Source organism: Palaemon carinicauda, chromosome 13 (genome assembly GCF_036898095.1).
Source record: "Palaemon carinicauda isolate YSFRI2023 chromosome 13, ASM3689809v2, whole genome shotgun sequence".
Lineage (NCBI taxonomy): Eukaryota > Metazoa > Arthropoda > Malacostraca > Decapoda > Palaemonidae > Palaemon > Palaemon carinicauda.
Genome location: NC_090737.1, coordinates 135,439,920 through 135,456,983, shown reverse-complemented (window position 1 = coordinate 135,456,983; position 17,064 = coordinate 135,439,920). Strand labels below are relative to the sequence as shown.

The window sequence follows — 17,064 nt, the reverse complement described above, 5'->3', positions numbered from 1 at the left end:
GAAGTCCTGAGGTCTTACTGCTAGTCTGACCATGTCTGCCGTCTCCATGCTGAACGGAGTTTGTTTGACAAACTTGTTTAGGGCTGAGAGGTCGATGACAGGTCTCCAGCCTCCAGACGTCTTCTTACAAGAAAGAGTCGACTGAAGAAGCCTGGGGACCCATCGAAGACCTCTTGGAGAGCGCCCTTCTTCAACAGGGTCTGGACTTCTGCCTGAAGGGCCTGCCCCTTAACCAATCCCATGGCAAAGGAGTCTATTGATACTGGAATCCTGGTCAGGGAGGGAGAGATGTTATGAACGGGATGCGATATCCTAGACGAATCACGGAGATTGTCCAGGGATCGGCCCCGAGTTGCTTCCACCTGTCCGAGCAACTTTGTAGGCATCCCCCCCCACTGGTGGAGAAGCAGGGGGAGTGCCTATCCTAGCGTTTGCGGCCTTGGTTGCTCCCTCCAGGATTTTTCCCTCCCCTGGAGGACTTCTTGCCTTTCTTGTCCTTGACAGGAAAGGGATTATTAGACACCACTGTCTTCGCTGCGGTTTTCGTCGTTGTGGTCTTGATTGGACAGGACTGCTGAGGTGCTGGAGGTTTATAGGGCTTCGATGTCAAAGCCCTATGGAGGAGGGAGTCCTAATGACACTTCCTCCACCTCTCAGCAGCAAGTTCCATGTCCTTAGGCTCAAACAGGTGGGCTCCCTCTAGAGAGGAATGTCTGAGCCTAGTTATCTCGACGTTGGGGACCTGGTGGTGGAATCTCTCAGACACCGCATCTTGACGTCTCAAGATGATGTTTGCCCACAAGTTCGAAACTTGGTGGGAAAGAAACTTGATCATGAGAGTGCCTGAGAGAAGGAAGGTCTCCATTGCCTTCCTGGTACGCTCCTTGGAGAAATCCTCAGTTCATACCAGGATTCAAAAGGTCCCTAACCAGATCTCCAGCCACGAAGTAGCCTGCATCGCATAATTTGTGACCTTTTCCTGATTAAGGACTTCAGCCGCCGAGAAAGAGACCTGCTGGCTGGAGTCTCTCAAGAGAGATCCCTTTAGTTAGCTCTTCCAGAGAGTGGTGAAGAGGATGAGCTGGACTGGGCTCCTCCAGGATATCAAAGTACCTCCTCTGTTGAACACGAGGAGGTGGGAGGAGCTTGTTGGTAGAGCCGGAACAGTTGGAGGAGGCAAACTCAGAGAGTTGTTGGGTGATCTTAGCCCTGGCCCCCTTCAACCCTTGAGACCAGGGCAGGGCTGCACTGGTCTTGGATGGTTTCTAGGTGCCAAAGACACGTCTAAGACTGTGTCCTTGCCCTCCCGAGGGGGTATCTCTGGGTCGGAAAACCCGTTGAGAACCCTAATAAGAGTCAGGACCTGCCAGAATGCATATTCTGACTCTTTTTGCTCTCCTTCTGACGTCGGACTTGCAGCGAAGTCTCCTTCTTCCATCCCCAAGAGCTCTTCCCGGGGTGGGTCGCAGACATCCCTCGAGTAGCTGGCTGTCTCCATCTTTGTATTCCTGGTAGAGGACTTTGGCAGGGTCTTGGAATCTTTGGACTCCTTCCGAGGAAGGAGGTAAGACTCCAACATCGAAGGCCTGGATGTTGTGTCTCTCCTGATCTCTGACGTGGGGAACTCAGCGTGAAGGGAGGTTTTCTCTGACGGTGGAATGGAGGAGGGCCTTTCCTCACGCGACTCCCTAGGTAAAGGGGAGGTGGGAGAGTATCCCTGGGGAGATACCAGAGGGACTAGCCTTGATGGCCTGATCGGAGTCAGTTTCACCCTTGAGGAAGTGACCGAGTCGGAAACTCCACTTTTCCTCTTCAATGGGGTGGAGGAAGCCATGGTTCCGTGTCGAGAGTCTAGAGCTATAGGCAGCTCTGACGAGCGGCCAGAAAGGGCAAGATTGAATGCCTGTGCTACAACTCTGACTAGGGCACTGAACCTAAGCTGCTGACTGACCGAAGCACTGTCAGGCAGATCCCCTGAAGGGAAAGGGACCAAAGGTTCCCTACAACGAGTTACCATAATAGGTGGGTCCGCCTTAGAAGGCAATTTCGGGATCCTGTACCCCTTTTCCCGAAGCGCACGCTGAAATGAGTTTGCGGGGAGGGGAATGAGGCGATGATGACCTGGCCGGGTGTAGTTTCTGTGCACGGGCCTGTTAGAGCGCACACGCATGGGAGAGTGTTGGCGCTCAGGCGATAGCTGACGCACAGTGATTGCTGGCGCACAGGCGAGAGCTGGCGCATGGGCGAGCGTTGGGTTGCGCTGGCGAACGAGGGGTGGTGCACAGGCAGGGGCTGGTGCGCTAGCGAGTGTTGGCACACACGTGTGAGCATGTGTTGGCGCGCGCGGGCGCACATGTCCTGGTGCGTATGTGTGAGACCTGGCACGCAGGTGAGCGCTGGATCGCGCGTAGTCACGTGTTGATAGCATGCGCATAGGCGCGTGATGGCACATGTGCGAAGGAGAGTGATGGTGTGCAGGAGCTCGCTGACGTGCAGGCGAGTGCTGGCGCGCAGGAGAGCGCTGGCTCGCGGGAGAGCGCCGGTGCGTAGGAGATCGTGAGTGAGCAGGCACAGGAGCGCGCTCGCGCTTAGGAGAGCGCTGGCGCGTAGGAGACCGTGGGCGTGTAGGAGAGCGCTGCTGCGTAAGGGCATGTTGCAGCTGCTGTCTATAAGGGCGAGCAGGTGAAGGGGCGTGCCTAAGGGTTGTAGAGCTCTGATGTGCAGGCTAGTGTTGACGAGCTTCTGGTGAGCGCTGATGTCCTGTAGGAGGTTGGCGAGCTGAAGGGCAATGGCACTTCGGTAGAGCCTCAAGATACTTTACTGGGAACAGGAACGGGTATGGAAGGTCGGCAGGTCTGATGGGTGGTAGGTCAGGAACTGGGATGTGCCCTTTGGAAGGGCAAGCATCCACCGATGGAGATCGAGAACGATCTGCAGAGAGGTCCAGGACCGAAGTCACAGGACTAGTAGCAGGTCCAGTGACGGTCGAAGGTCGAAGGCCAGATGACTGCAGCGTAGGCTCCTCTGCAGGTGAAGGCTGTGACGACGAAGCAGAACAGCCGAAGAGGCGCCTTTTCACCGATGGTGTAGGGAGACTTCCAGGGCGAAGTGGAGGCCGACCTCTCCGATGAAGGCGCCCTCCAGGGGCCGTTATCAGCAAGCTGACCGTAAGCCGCAGCAGTCCTCCGAAGAGGAGTTTCTATGAGTGAACTCCCCCGAGGGAGAGAAACACTCGCAGGAGAGACAGACGGACTTAGTTTCCCCCTAGAAAGATGTTCAGGAACGAGGGAAACTAAGTCAGCAGCAACCGCTGGCGAGTCTGGAGGGGCAGAGGAGTCGGATGAGATCATAGGTGACACCTCTGACACCACAACGTCGACAAGGGCCAGAGGATCTACCTCTGACAGCGACGATGACTGCTGAACAGCAGCACCCTTGCGGATGATCTGCAGCAATGCGTTCTTGGAGGGCGGATCCGAGAGCCCCAAGAACGACCAAACCTGTAATAAAGGAGTTAGTGACAAGTCCTCACCCGGGGGGAGAGGTGGGGCCGCTTTGCTAGGGGGAAGCAACAACATCTCTCGAGGACCAGGGTTGGCCGACATTAAGTTGACCTACACTACTACTCAACGGTCTCTCGTAAGAGCTTCGGAGGGGGGTCGGGAGACGGAAGAAGAGGCCTTGGGTTTTCCTCCCTTCGAAGGAATCTTCGAAGGAGAAATATCCCGCTTAGACTTCTTATCCCGCCGTCGCCCAAACCTCTCCCACTGGGAGGAAGACCACTCCCTACACTCATTACACTATCACACCAGTGACCTCTGCAGGTGGGACAAAGGGTGTGGGGATCTGTCTCCACTACAGACATAAATGTTCCTCAGGGCAGGCCAGAGAGTCCAGGGCAGGTGCTCATGGTTGCAGAAGTCAACTCACAAACACACACTAGAAAAAGAAAAGGCAAAAACAGATTAATGGCTGTCCATATAAAAGCGAAGGATGAAGAGCGGCAACGTCTGTTCACCATACAAGCCAAAAGCAAAGTGAGCTAAATCACAGGTGTGTGAGGGGGAGCGGTAGCAAACTACCTCCCCTAACCCCCCCCCCCCCCCCGCTAACTAGCGGTGTGGGTAGTTAACCCTCGCTAAACTTTAATGGCTCGTTATTTCAGCTACGCCGAAAGTAATACCCTTAATAAATAGAGTGGTTTGTATTCCAGTTACGGAACAAAAATTAATTAGAGGAATAATTTCCAATTTGACCTTCCCTTTACCTTGCTGAAAGAAACTGATAACCTACAAGGATGTTGATAAGAAAGAGTAGATATAACTGTTTGGGAGTGTCCCAAACCATCAAAACTTCGGGAGTCATATTTTCTTACTTTTCTATGACCTCCAAGGGTATCCTAACATTTTCACTAACCTTCTTGGGGCACGATTAAAAAAATCACTAAAAAAAATTTACTGTACGTGAAAATTACAAAACACGTGCACGAAGTGAAATTTACAAGCCAACCGAGGTGATAGTCTTTGTTTACTTACCTCAAACAATACTGCACATGTTCTAGTAAGAGAGCCTTATTCGAAACAAAACATTAACTTAATGACTAATTCAACGAACTGTATTCCCAAATGGTCATACTTTATATCAAGGCTTTACTTTATTAGATTACGTTAAATACGCATGGGTCAGAAAGGAGCAAGATTAAGTGAAGAGAGTTGAGCGCAATGCTTCCGTTTTATCAGGCTAGGAACCATATTTCAATCAGTATTACCCCTCCCTCTGTTAGCATAAAAATTTCACCTTTTAATGTTCATGATGTGACTCCTATTCATTTCTAACACACATCGCCCCCACTTGTCAAATGTCCCTTGCTTGTTATTCATCTCCTGGTAATTTATCAGGCACTTCATATTTGAAACTTTGTGCTTTTCAAATACAAAATACAAAGATTTTCCAATTTACAAAATACTTTACAATATTTTAGCAGCAACTACATTTCGATATTCAAGTGTTGCCAGGCAAAGTTAACCCCAGTGACCCTAAAGTAGGCAACTACACGCTTCCCCTTAAAGAGGAGATTGACAATAAAAACAGCTTAACCTTTGCTTCATTGAGAAATTACATAGAGCATAGTTAATCTTGATTTGCAAAGGAAAAGACTAGAAGACTTTGAATGCGATGATGGTTTCGAAGGATTTTTAAAGGCTTAAACGTTACTCATGAATAACAGAGCCAAATGACAAGGCAAAGCTCTAGAGAACAACCCTAAATACATATGATTTGTGCCCAAGCCCCCTTCCCACCAAAGCTAAGACCATGGAGGGCCAGGCAATGGCTGCTGATGATACCGCAGGTATACCTATAGGCTACCTTATACACCCTGTCCTCAGCTCACAAGGATGGCGAGGTTGCAAACGCTAGAAGACACTATCGAACTTGCACAGATCTCAAACCCCGGTTCCGCAAATTGCTTCCAATAAGCTACCACAACCCTAAAGGATCTTGGCCAATGCATAAAACTTATTAGGGAGCTTTAGCTAGAAAAAGCTGATAGTGTTCACTCAAATTCTGAGGTCAGAACCTCAAAAGCATCAAGGCTAATTTCTGATCCTCGGGGATTAAGACTCCTCTGTTAAGTTCTGAATCATTGAGTCTGAAGTCACACTACTACTGATTTTGCTCAGCAGACTCTCACATTTCTGCAAAGCATCCCAGAGGTGTGTTCTTATTCTTCCTGGGATCAGTACAGTCTAATGATTCTTGCATCAATACTGGAACTGCACTTCATTACTCCAAATAATCTCCCACTCTAAGCCACTAATACGATTAGGCTTCATGCAGCAGGATCTAAAGCGGGTTTACATGATGTTACGGTTCGTAGAACCCGGTTGGCGAACCTGCTTGTCAGACTGTTCGAAGAGGTGGAGTCAGCCACAAATGCCTAAGGTTTGAGGACAATGAACAGACTTTCTTTGAACCGTTCCACAAATGAATACCCCATTCACACATTCGAACATCACTTCAAACACTTACCTGTCCAACCGCGTTCGACCATGTAAACCCGCCTTCAAGATAATGTGCTTAGCATTGAGAGCTCTTGCACTGTTGCACAACATGCATTTAGTATATGAGCACCAATCTTTTTGCTAACAGCACTTCTATTAATCACCCTTCTGTATCACCTTAAGATAGTGCCTACGAATATCTTGCCTCAAGCAGAAAAGAATAGAACGCTCCTTACACCAGAGAAATTTGCACCATTAAACCCATAGAATCTAACAGACCTTTTTCTATAGAAACCAGTAGTAGCTTTTTCCCTAGGTTACATTACCCTGTAATAAACTACAATAGAACTGACAATTCCTTGAACACCCATACAACTGCCATGTCCTTAGCTTACCGTAAGACTAACCCTCATCCCTGTGTTTGCTTCCCTATCGACTTCACCCATGGCAAGGCGATGCTAAATTTTAAGATTTTGTAACTCATAAAACTAGTATCATATTATAGTACTTCAGACAGAGATAAACAACAGATTGCACACAATTAAATTGACCTGACAAGTAATAAAGTTTATGACTATAATAATACAGTATTTTTGCCTCAAGAAATATTAATCACAACTAAAGTGGGTGGGAGTCTAACAAAATTTAACCACTGAATTTACTATTCTGTTTAGGCCACTTACCAACAGTCAGTCTTGCATAAACTAAACAAATCAGTCTTCAAATAGAATTATACTTAAAACTTCCAAGGCTATACGATAGTAGTTTAATATGACACCATTTTCTTCAAAATTCACAGATGTTAAGAATAAGTTAAATGACATCTTCGCCAATACCTCTAAAAGAGTGTCAAACTACAAGGAGGTCTAAGTCAAACACAATCGAGGGAAGACCGAAATGTACATTAGTACGTCGTGGTGTCAACAGATGGCGTATGCTGCTTGTTTACTTGATTAAACGAAGACATTTTGCCCAACCTATTAGCAGTTTATGATTATGATAATTATCATTATTATTTTATGGTCATGATTATCATTATTATTACTAGCCAAACTACAAACCTAGTTGGAAAAGCAGCATGCCATAGGCTCCTACACTTGATAAGTAAGGACCCATAGAATCCCTTAAAACTCGTAGCTAAAAACGGCGTATACAATCAGTATAGAAAACGGGATTGAAACTTCCGTTCTCTATGCTGGTGCATCCACTTGTTCACAAAACTGCATTAGTACAATATTTCGATACAAGCAAGGACAAATATATAATATATAAAATATAGTAGGCTACTGCTAGAAAATGCGGTGTACTACTCACCGAAAGATTGTTATATGCAATATAATGGTGAAGAACCAAAGCACCGACAAATAGCATACTGGAGCTGTACATCCTTTCTGGCATGAAGGCACTTTGTTAATGGCAGGAAATTCAACGAAAAAATCTTCTTAAAAACCATTGGGAAACTGGTAACAATGCCTGTGAGTGAAAACACAACTATTGCACACAATGAATGTTTATTTGCAACTGTCACATTTGACATTTGTTTCTTCTGTCCAGGGTTGCCAGATTATTTCGACTGAATTATCGTACATGAGCCTTAAAATTGTCGTTTTTCAACCAAAATTATCGTACACAGTTTCAATATAATTATTAGGGTGTTACATGATTGACTTATTTCAAAAGATTTTAGTATAATTGTTTAATTAAACCCACACACAACTACATTGTTTATACCTTAGGTATGTATCGTACATCGTACCGGACCCAAAATAATCGTACACGTACTATAATTATCGTACGACTGGCAACCCTGCTTCTGTCTCTGGAAATTTAAGAATTTAAAGGACTTGCTTGCTCTACCCCTCAGGCTCAGAGAAGTGTTATTTCTCGGTTTTTACTCAGGATAAAAAGACTCCCACGTCTCATTTTCTTTTAAACTTTTGTCCTAGAGCTAAGAATTTAGCTGCATTATGAATATTGAGTATGGTCATTGAAATAATATAATTTCACCAACGTTTGTAGTTTCCAATGGTGTCGATAATTACTTTTAGAATATAAAATCGTCTAAAAACGACTATCCATTGAAATTCCAGTGCCCAGATTCATTGCATAATCCATATCAAACAGTATAAATTTCGAATTTAGCTCATACATGCATCAAAGGGAATAGCATATAATATGTAAATGACAGAAATTGTGGAATAATGAAATAAATCACGATTTAAGACAGATGAAACCCACACTATGAATCTGATAGTAACAAAAGAGACAATGTCAATCAGAGATGTTGGGTAAAATGTGAAACACAAATTTGTAAATATATTACTTACTCTCAAATATTTGTTTGAATCACCCACTTCCAATTCTCCACCATCTATATTAGAATTCGTCAATCCACCTACATAGTTTCCATTTATTACACAATCTTAATCTTTGTCACATTTACTCCTAACCTTCTTTCCTTGAAAACATTTGAAAACACCTTTACTGACTTCTGCCATTTCTCTTCACTGTCTCCAATTAGCACACTATCATAAACTTTTAAACCCCCTTACCAGCTACTGTTGTCATCCTTAGCTGTGTTTAATTAGCACACTATTATTTTCAAACATCAATAATTACACATTCAATTCAAAATAATTTTTCAAATTCCAAAACTCTGGAGAAATTTCCATCGCCCCTTCTTTGAGCGGGATAGATGGGCATGGTTTGGGCATGCTCTTCGCACTCACCAAGAGAGATTAGTTCACCAAACTTTCAACTGGGCTCTAAAATGCACTAGAAGAATTTGAAAACCCAGGCCCACATGTCTGAAGACTATGAAACGTAAAGTATGAGATGATGAATGGAGAAATATTGATTTAAAAGCTCAAGGTAGAGACGAATGGCGGAATCTAACAGGGCGCTTTGCGTCAATAGGCGCAGGAGGAGATGATGATGATGATTTAGCCTTTTCTTAAATACCCCAAAAGCCTTGGATATTTGTTCTACACTAAATGATCGTGGTTTGTGGACAAGCTGCCTTTTAAGAAATTTTGCGGACGAATCTCTTAAACTTAGTAGGCTACTTAGTGTAAACAATTGAATTGTTTATGTAGAAATTATATCTTTCTTACGTTAACAGTACACTGTTAAAAATTTGCCGTAAAAAAACGGGAAAAAACTTTGGAATAAATGTTGCCAGGCATTTAACTTTTTTTAAAAACGGATATATTGACGTTAAGAAGTGATACTACAGTCACTAACCCATAAAAGATAATAACAAAGTAGGATACAAATAACGGTCACCTCTATTTTACTGAAATACGGTTGAGATCAGAAGGCCTATATTTTTACGGATAATTTCCAGTTAAGATTACGGTTTTTTTTTTTAAGTTTAGTCCAATAGTTTTCGTTTCTCCAGACTAAAGTTCCCATAGGTTATACATCTCTTCGTTTATGTCATATTTCGAATTTGATATTTTGGCGATCTCACACTACCACCGGACTCACGATGAAGGATTGATTAAAACAACACATCTGTTATAATAGTTATATTCTTTTTATACATATAATGAGAATCAACATTAATAAATTTCCATCGTGGGTAATTACACTACTTGCCTAAATCATTGCCACATCTGTTATTTATACATATAGCAAATAAGCCTATAGACCATCCATGGCTACTTATAGCTAACATTAATGTGCTTAATGAAATGTCTTTTTAATAATATACTCAAAGAAGGCAAGAACTATGTGGAATTGTAGACATATATAAAATATGTTATTTGTAACCGAGAACAAGAAATGACACCGTACTGTGTAATATTTGTATTCAAGTGATAATGTTTCGGAAAAGTACGGTCACATACATCAGATTTACACAGTCAGAACCAAGACAGAATAAAGGATTCTGGGAAATTCTTTATTATGAATATATATATATATATATATATATATATATATATATATATATATATATATATATATATATATATATATATATATATATATATATATATATATATATATATACAGTATATATATATGTATATATATATATATACATATATATATATATATATAGAATAATTCCAGAGGAATTTTTTAAATGAAAATTCCTGTATAGAAATTAGATAATCAAATTTCAAGAAATCCCTTTTCTTAGGATAAATTCTTGTAAGAAAATTAAACAGTTCAAGAGTACACTTTCCCCTTTCTTAAGATAAACTCCTGTGAGAAGATTAAATAACTCAGGAGTACCATTTCTTAGGATGAATTCTTGTAAGAAAATTAAATAATTCAAGAGGATTATTTCTTGGGATAAATTTCTGTGAGAAAATTAAATAACTCAGGAGTACCCTTTCTTAGGATAAATTATTGTAAGAAAATTAGATAATTCAAAAAGTACCTTTTCTTAGGATAAACATCTGTGAGAAAATTAAATAACTCAGAAGTACCTTTTCTTAGGATAAATTCTTGTAAGAAAATTAAATAATTCAAGAGGATTATTTCTTGGGATAAACTCCCGCCTTAAAAATAAGAAGTTCGCAATGCGCATCTTAGGTACCGAAGGCCCAGAATCGATGAAGATGAATAACTTAGGAAAATGATAATTGAGATAATATAATCCATTTTGTTATTGGCATATATAGATAAAACTGGTTTTGCAAGAAAGATCACCTGGAATAAGCCCACAGGAAGGGAAGAATGTTTGCTTGGAAGGTTACTGGAAATAGTCAAAGTTGAAGAGAAGATTGTTTTTGTCTGAGCAGGGCAAGTCAACAGTCTAGTAGAGAAGAGTTTTATTCTGTAGATATCTTGAAAAGAATTGTGTTTATCTGGAAGAACACCCAAAGTTAAGTGTAAAGAGAAGAATATGTCTGGAAATTCACTAAAACTAGGCAGTTGGAAGAGCTCGACGGGAACTAGTTTTGCGGAAGTTTGTCGAACATGTATTCACCCAGGCCAGGCCCCACTCGCTCTAAGTTGGTGATGTACTGGCTGATGGTAAAGATCTTTTCCACCTGGAAAGAAACAGTAAAAGACATTTTAATTAATGCTGGCCATTACGATATGGTTATATACATGACTAAGGATATTTTAAAATAAAAATCTTTCATTGAATGGTAAAATTTAAGGTGTTTATTGCAAGGGAAATCTAGCAATGGGTATGTTATGAGGAATGAAACTATATAGGCATACACACAAACGCATGTATGCAGAGTGATATTACGTAAGCACTTACATATTTTAAAATAATGTGGAAAGTATTTCCGAATAGAAGAAAGCACATTGACGTTTGAATAGTTATTTTTGACTGAGATGTATTTCATGTTTTGCCACATGCAAATTAAGTGTACAAAAGCACAAAAAACAGAAATTGTTAAAATTGCATATTGTTATGCCCATAATCTCCTATAATCTTTAGTATAATAAAATATTGTCATAAGTTATCATTTATGATTTATCTAAGAGAGAGAGAGAGAGAGAGAGAGAGAGAGAGAGAGAGAGAGAGAGAGAGAGAGAGAGAGAGAGAGAGAGAGAATGGTTTTAAACTGTTACCTGAGGCGCGAGGAAAGTGCTATGGATGAAAGAAGCCGCATGGATATCATCGTGTTGCATGGCCACTATATGCAATTCTAGCAATTCCTGCAAGGGAACCGGAAGGGATTTTGGATTAAGAATCTAGGAATCGTTTTGAGCAGTACACTTAGAAGCTTAAGGTAAGACAAATACAGGAGCCGAAGTCTGACATCACATTACCACAGGCTGGTTCACTACAGCTGCTTCAGGCGGTCACAGACCTAGGAACTTGACCGTGTTCTAACACTACCACTCATTAACTTTATTTTTCCAGTTATCATACCATTTGAAAAGGACAAGGGCAGTGTGTGATCTGAATTGCAATGGTTTTTATCAAGCTTTATGTGTTTTTCGTCATCAGAGAAGTAGGAAATCAATTGCATTATGATGAAAGCACGAGGATTCTTCTGAAGAGGGTACGGCTGAACTAGTTTGGCCGTTGCTACGGTAACTGAGGTCATGACTTCGGCTCCCTAATAGCCCTCTGGGGTGTGTTTACCTGGCTACCTTAAAGGGGGGAAGGGTAAGTATATGTGGTGTGTTTATCTGGCTACCTTAAGAGGTAGAAAGGGGGAGTTATATAATGGCTATCAGAATTTGCTTGGCAATGCCCACCTGATTGATGGTCTTCTCGAGCTCCAGAGCCTGGATCATTGCGTCCAAACCCGTACCCCAGTCATTTGTGGTGGGGGCTGTGACCTGCTGGAGGTTGACCTGACCTCCCCTCAGGTTCTGGTACTTCATGAGGGCTTCGGTGTGTTGTCTCTGCTCTGTGGTCATCTGTTCGAAGAACTTCTGGAATCCAGGCAGGGCGATATCACAGCGGCCAAAGTAGTGGGCCTGTGAATGAAAGCGTTGCGGGAGATGAATCTTTATCATTATAACATATAACACATTTGTTCCAAGTATGAATACTTTACACTTGTAGAAATACACACAGTATATATGTGTATATAGAATGTGTACACACTGAAGGATTGTGAGACCCCTGGGGAAAAGAAATGTCATTAGACAGTGATAGACAAGGGTAGGTTAGGCCTTCGATTCATATAAGAGGCTGGAAAAACTGCGTTCTTGCTAGTTTGGCCAAGGGTGTATGGTTCAAACCTAATAAACCGTTCTCATGTTGCAAAAAGACAGTGCAGATACTGGATCTCTCTTACGGGCCGCCCTAGTGCAAGAGCCCGTGTCTTGCTATAGGCAAGGCGTTCTTAAACGATCGAACGAAGATACTGGATGGTAAGTTAAATGTGAAGGGTTCTGGTAGATGACACTTATCGCATATTTAGGCATTAAATAAGAAATAAATAGAGTAAATGCGTCTCAAGTGAGTGACGGGTGACGTGGGCCCTTTCAAATAGTCTTTGGGAAGCGTGAAAGAATGCAAATGTGTTGATTTTAGGATAGTGTGTCTGTAAAATTCAGGATGACAATAGAACACGATATAATGTAAAATATATTGGAAAAGAGAGCTTGAAAGAGGTTTTTCGGAGACACTGAAGCTAGTGTAGCTTGGCGGATATGAATTTTTGGAATATGTTCTGAAAAGGGTTTAATTGCGAGGAATATAATTTAAAAGATTCTTAAGTATAATTGCGAAAAAGGAAATATATTTCCTTAGATTCTATATTTGAAGAAAATAAATGGAAGAGTGCGTTGATGTATGAACCGGTTAGAAATATATGAAACATATTTTGTTGAAGCGAAACTGAAATTAGAAATTAGATTCAATCGGAGAGGTAGAGTAGATAATAATACAGCTTTAAATGTTATAAACACAAGAAGTACTGTACTGACATATTTGAAACAATCCCACAAACTGACTGTAGTCATGAGAGCGAGAAATGTGCCCCGAGATATATGAATGAATTATGTAGCTCATACGTGTTACAGCAGTTAAAAGAAATTTATGGAGTAAGAAAAAAAAATCTTTCCGGGCTCATAACATGAAACCAGGACCAGTATGCAAAAGATATGCCCTATTTTACTATTTTGTTTATTGCTTATTTTTTTCTTGTTAGGGATTTTTCTTTTGTTTTGCATTCTAAATGATGCTATGTCTGTCCTAACTAGAAATTTGGGTTGCACGATATTTTCAATGTAGTCAAACGATGAGAACCATTACTTATTATTTGTTTCTTTGTTTATTTACTGTAATTCATTACAGCAATGGTGACTTCAATCGTAAATCTAACTATCAACAAGTAATTCAATTAATTGCAATGAAATCTTAATTCGATGAGAGAGCAGAAGGTTTGACGAGTGAATGAATCTATGATGATGGGCGCACGGTCTAGGGCTCTAGGCATATACCTAGACCGTGGTTGGGTGTAGGCTCGAACTCTATTTTGAAGGTCGTTTAATAGAAATGACTGTCGCCAACGATCTGTTCTACGAGGCTGGCTTTTAATATATGCAAGAATATATTGCAAGTTGAAGGCCATCTATGTCTGAATAGACAAATTTTGGATTCTTTTATGTCGTTAAGACTAGATCTTCCATTGGCTATGTAGAGATAGGGCCATAGAGTAACACGTTTGAAGATTAAATTATATAATCAATTCTTTAGTATCGAACTAATGTAAATCTGTTGTACGATCTTCCTGCAACACATTAAAGATACATTTATAAATAAGGTAATTTAGATAAAGGATATAATAGTCATCTTACGTGCTTGTATATAAACAACCTATATGTATATTCTTAGATTCTGTATGGGTAACAGTATATATAAATACATTTAATTTGTCAGTAAAGACATTTATTGTTCATAGGTATTAGTTTTATTCTTCTTTTTTTATTCTTCTCAAAAATATTTTCAACTAGGAACATTAAAAGAAATATTTGTATAAAAGGAATATTGCAACTGTAGGTAAAAATCTACCCTGTATTCAATTTAGTAAAGGATTGTAAATATTGAACTAGACCCATATTCTTGTTTGCTTAAAAGAATGTGTGCAAATAAACCAGTTTCATTTAATCATAACTCGTAGCCTATAGATATGTTCAGAGATATTCCTTAACATTCTAATGTTCCTTTAGGCTTTCCTCCCCTTCCCCTGACTGTTTCTATTTAGTCTCCCCCCCCTCTCTCTCTCTCTCTCTCTCTCTCTCTCTCTCTCTCTCTCTCTCTCTCTCTGTGGTACCTCCAAGTTCTCTTTTCCGTGGCGTAGTCGGTGGCCTTCAATGTTTGTGCAAGTGAACTGGTATTTGCATTTTGTTTCTTTTTTTTTTCAGTAGATATTGCGTGCAAGACCATATCTTGCAACAGGCTTTGAAGGTCAAGGAGTCCGAAACAATTTCGCATCGAAGGTCATTTTTTGACAAAGCAAAATAAACATCTGTTTGCAGGCCAAAATGGGAAGCTGGCGACGAGGGGACGTTCAAAACCGAAATTCTGGAGTTTTATAGTTCAGCCCACAGGAGGTTTACTTAAGTTAATCAGCAACTGTAACTCTAGCCGCTGAGACGCAAGGCAAATCATGTATGAAGGATTCAATTGAGAGTTATTGGGTCCTCTGACTAGCCAGATGGTACATTTGATCGCTCTCTGGTTACAACTCATTTTGTCTTTGCCTACGCTTACACCAAATAGTCTGGCCTATTCTTTATACATTCTCCTCTTTCCCTCATACCTGGTATGACTAAGACAACCTAAAAGTTATTCTTCACTGAAGGGGTTAACTACTTGACTCAGTTTGACTGTATTGTTCAGTGGCTACTTTCCTCTTGGTAAGGGTAGAAGAGACTCTCAAGATAATTTAAGCAGCTCTTCTAGGAGAAGGACACTCCAAAATGAAACTAATTTTCCTTAATTTTGGGTAGTGCCATAACCTCTGTACCATGGTCTTCCGCTGTCTTGGGTTAGAGTTCTATTGCGCACTATTCTATCGGTTTCTTTATGTCCTTTCCTCACGGGGCGGTTTTCCCTATTGAGTTCTTATGGGGCATATGACATCCTGCTTTTCCAGCAAGGGTTGTAGATTAGCCAGTAATAATAATAATGATAGCAACTCAACGGGTTAAGTTCCTGTCGCAATAACAAATCTGGCAGTAATTTTAGTCTTCTGGAAGCGTCGTAAACGTTATAGTTGCTGTCTGAGCAACGACCTGTCAGTAAGTTTAGCCTTTTGGAAGCATTGTAAACGTTATAGCATGCGGTTTGCATTTTAGCCTTTTTTATGAGCTATAAACACTACAGAGGTTGTCGAAAGAAAGATCTGCTAGCCATTTATGCTTTGCGAGAGCATTGTAAGTTACAGAAGCTGTATGCTTTTCCTTCATCATTGAAATCAAAGGTTTCGAAAATTATAAAGCTACCCGTCTATCATCCCTTTTAAAATGCTATCATAATCGTATTGCTATCTACGACCTACCATACTGTGGTAAACATAAGGGGAATGCATGTAGACAGTAGAAGTTGATCTGACGGTTGATAGCCGCCTCTGTCCTGTCGTTGAAATTGTGGCGACATCTGGCAACTTTACGACATCGAAAAGTATAAACCTACCCGTTTATTATCCCTGTTAAAATGCTATCAAAGCGTAATGCTATCTACGACCTACCATACTGTTGTAAACGTAAGCGGAATGCATGTAGAAGTTGATCTGACGGTTGATAGCCGTCTCTGTCCTGTCGTTGTAATTGTGGCGACATCTGGCAACTGGTATGATGGTGCTGAAGGGATCATGCCGGTGGTGATGGGGTTCCTCCTCATCTTCCCCTTCGGTAGGCTGGTCACTTCGGAATCTGTAATGACTTTGAGGGATAAGGGGTCAATGTTGGTTATTTTGGTTATGTGTAAATTGTTATAATTGTTATTATCAATGACTAAACTACAACCCTGGTTGGAGGAGCATGATGCTACTGTACAAGCCCAAATTGTTTCGAGGTAAGTGTATGATAATCTAGTTATTTTCTAGTGTTTATCTCATTGTTTAGTTTTCATTTGTTTCATTCACTCTAGTTCTATTATTATTATTATCATTATTATTATTATTTCGACAGCAGACCTTTCAAGCTGGTTCCATTGAAAATAATGTCTGCCTCAACTGCATTTATCTTACAATTGAGCTTTTCAATTATTATTATTATTATTATTATTATTATTATCATTGGTGACATGGCTTGCGTATTCGCCATGATCAGCAAAGCTGTTCTAGTCAGGGACATCCGTACTAGGTTGGTTTGCTATGAGCGAACAGACAAAAGTCTCCCACCATCACCAATCCGCACTGGCCAGCGTGGTGATGAAAACTGGCCAAACCCAAGACTTGATAAAGAAATGTCTTAGGACTATGTCGTGTAGTGGATTAGAAATGGCTTTTTATGTTGTTGTTGTTGTTGCTCCTATTCTTGTTGTTGTTGTACTTGTTGCTCTTGCTGCTCTTGTTGTTGTTGTTGATGTTGCTCATGTTGCTACTGCTCTTGTTGTTGTTGTTGTTGCTCTTGTTGTTGTTGCTGCTGCTCTTGTTGTTGTTGTTCCTACTACTGCTCT

General features: G+C 41.1%; 1 protein-coding gene and 1 long non-coding RNA gene across 6 annotated transcripts in view; both read right to left on the bottom strand.

Annotated features, from left to right (window-relative positions):
- LOC137652473 (uncharacterized) overlaps positions 1–6,832 on the bottom strand; it is a 32,525-nt gene extending 25,693 nt beyond the window's left edge. For all 3 annotated transcript variants that reach the window (XR_011046319.1, XR_011046320.1, XR_011046318.1), the window contains exon 1: positions 6,686–6,832. This is a non-coding gene — a long non-coding RNA (uncharacterized lncRNA). The remainder of the gene's footprint in view (positions 1–6,685) is intronic.
- A 3,996-nt stretch (positions 6,833–10,828) lies between these two features.
- LOC137652104 (soma ferritin-like) overlaps positions 10,829–17,064 on the bottom strand; it is a 13,369-nt gene continuing 7,133 nt past the window's right edge. Inside the window, exons 2-5 of one of the 3 annotated variants that reach the window (XM_068385307.1) lie at positions 16,133–16,316; positions 12,183–12,407; positions 11,547–11,633; positions 10,829–11,008 (exon numbers count right to left, since the gene is read on the bottom strand). In XM_068385307.1, coding sequence (XP_068241408.1) covers positions 10,910–11,008; positions 11,547–11,633; positions 12,183–12,407; positions 16,133–16,316 — 595 coding nt within the window. In that variant the 3' untranslated portion in view covers positions 10,829–10,909. Of the gene's footprint in view, positions 11,009–11,546; positions 11,634–12,182; positions 12,408–16,132; positions 16,326–17,064 lie in introns of all 3 variants that reach the window. The other 2 variants (XM_068385306.1, XM_068385308.1) reach the window with 2 other exon arrangements.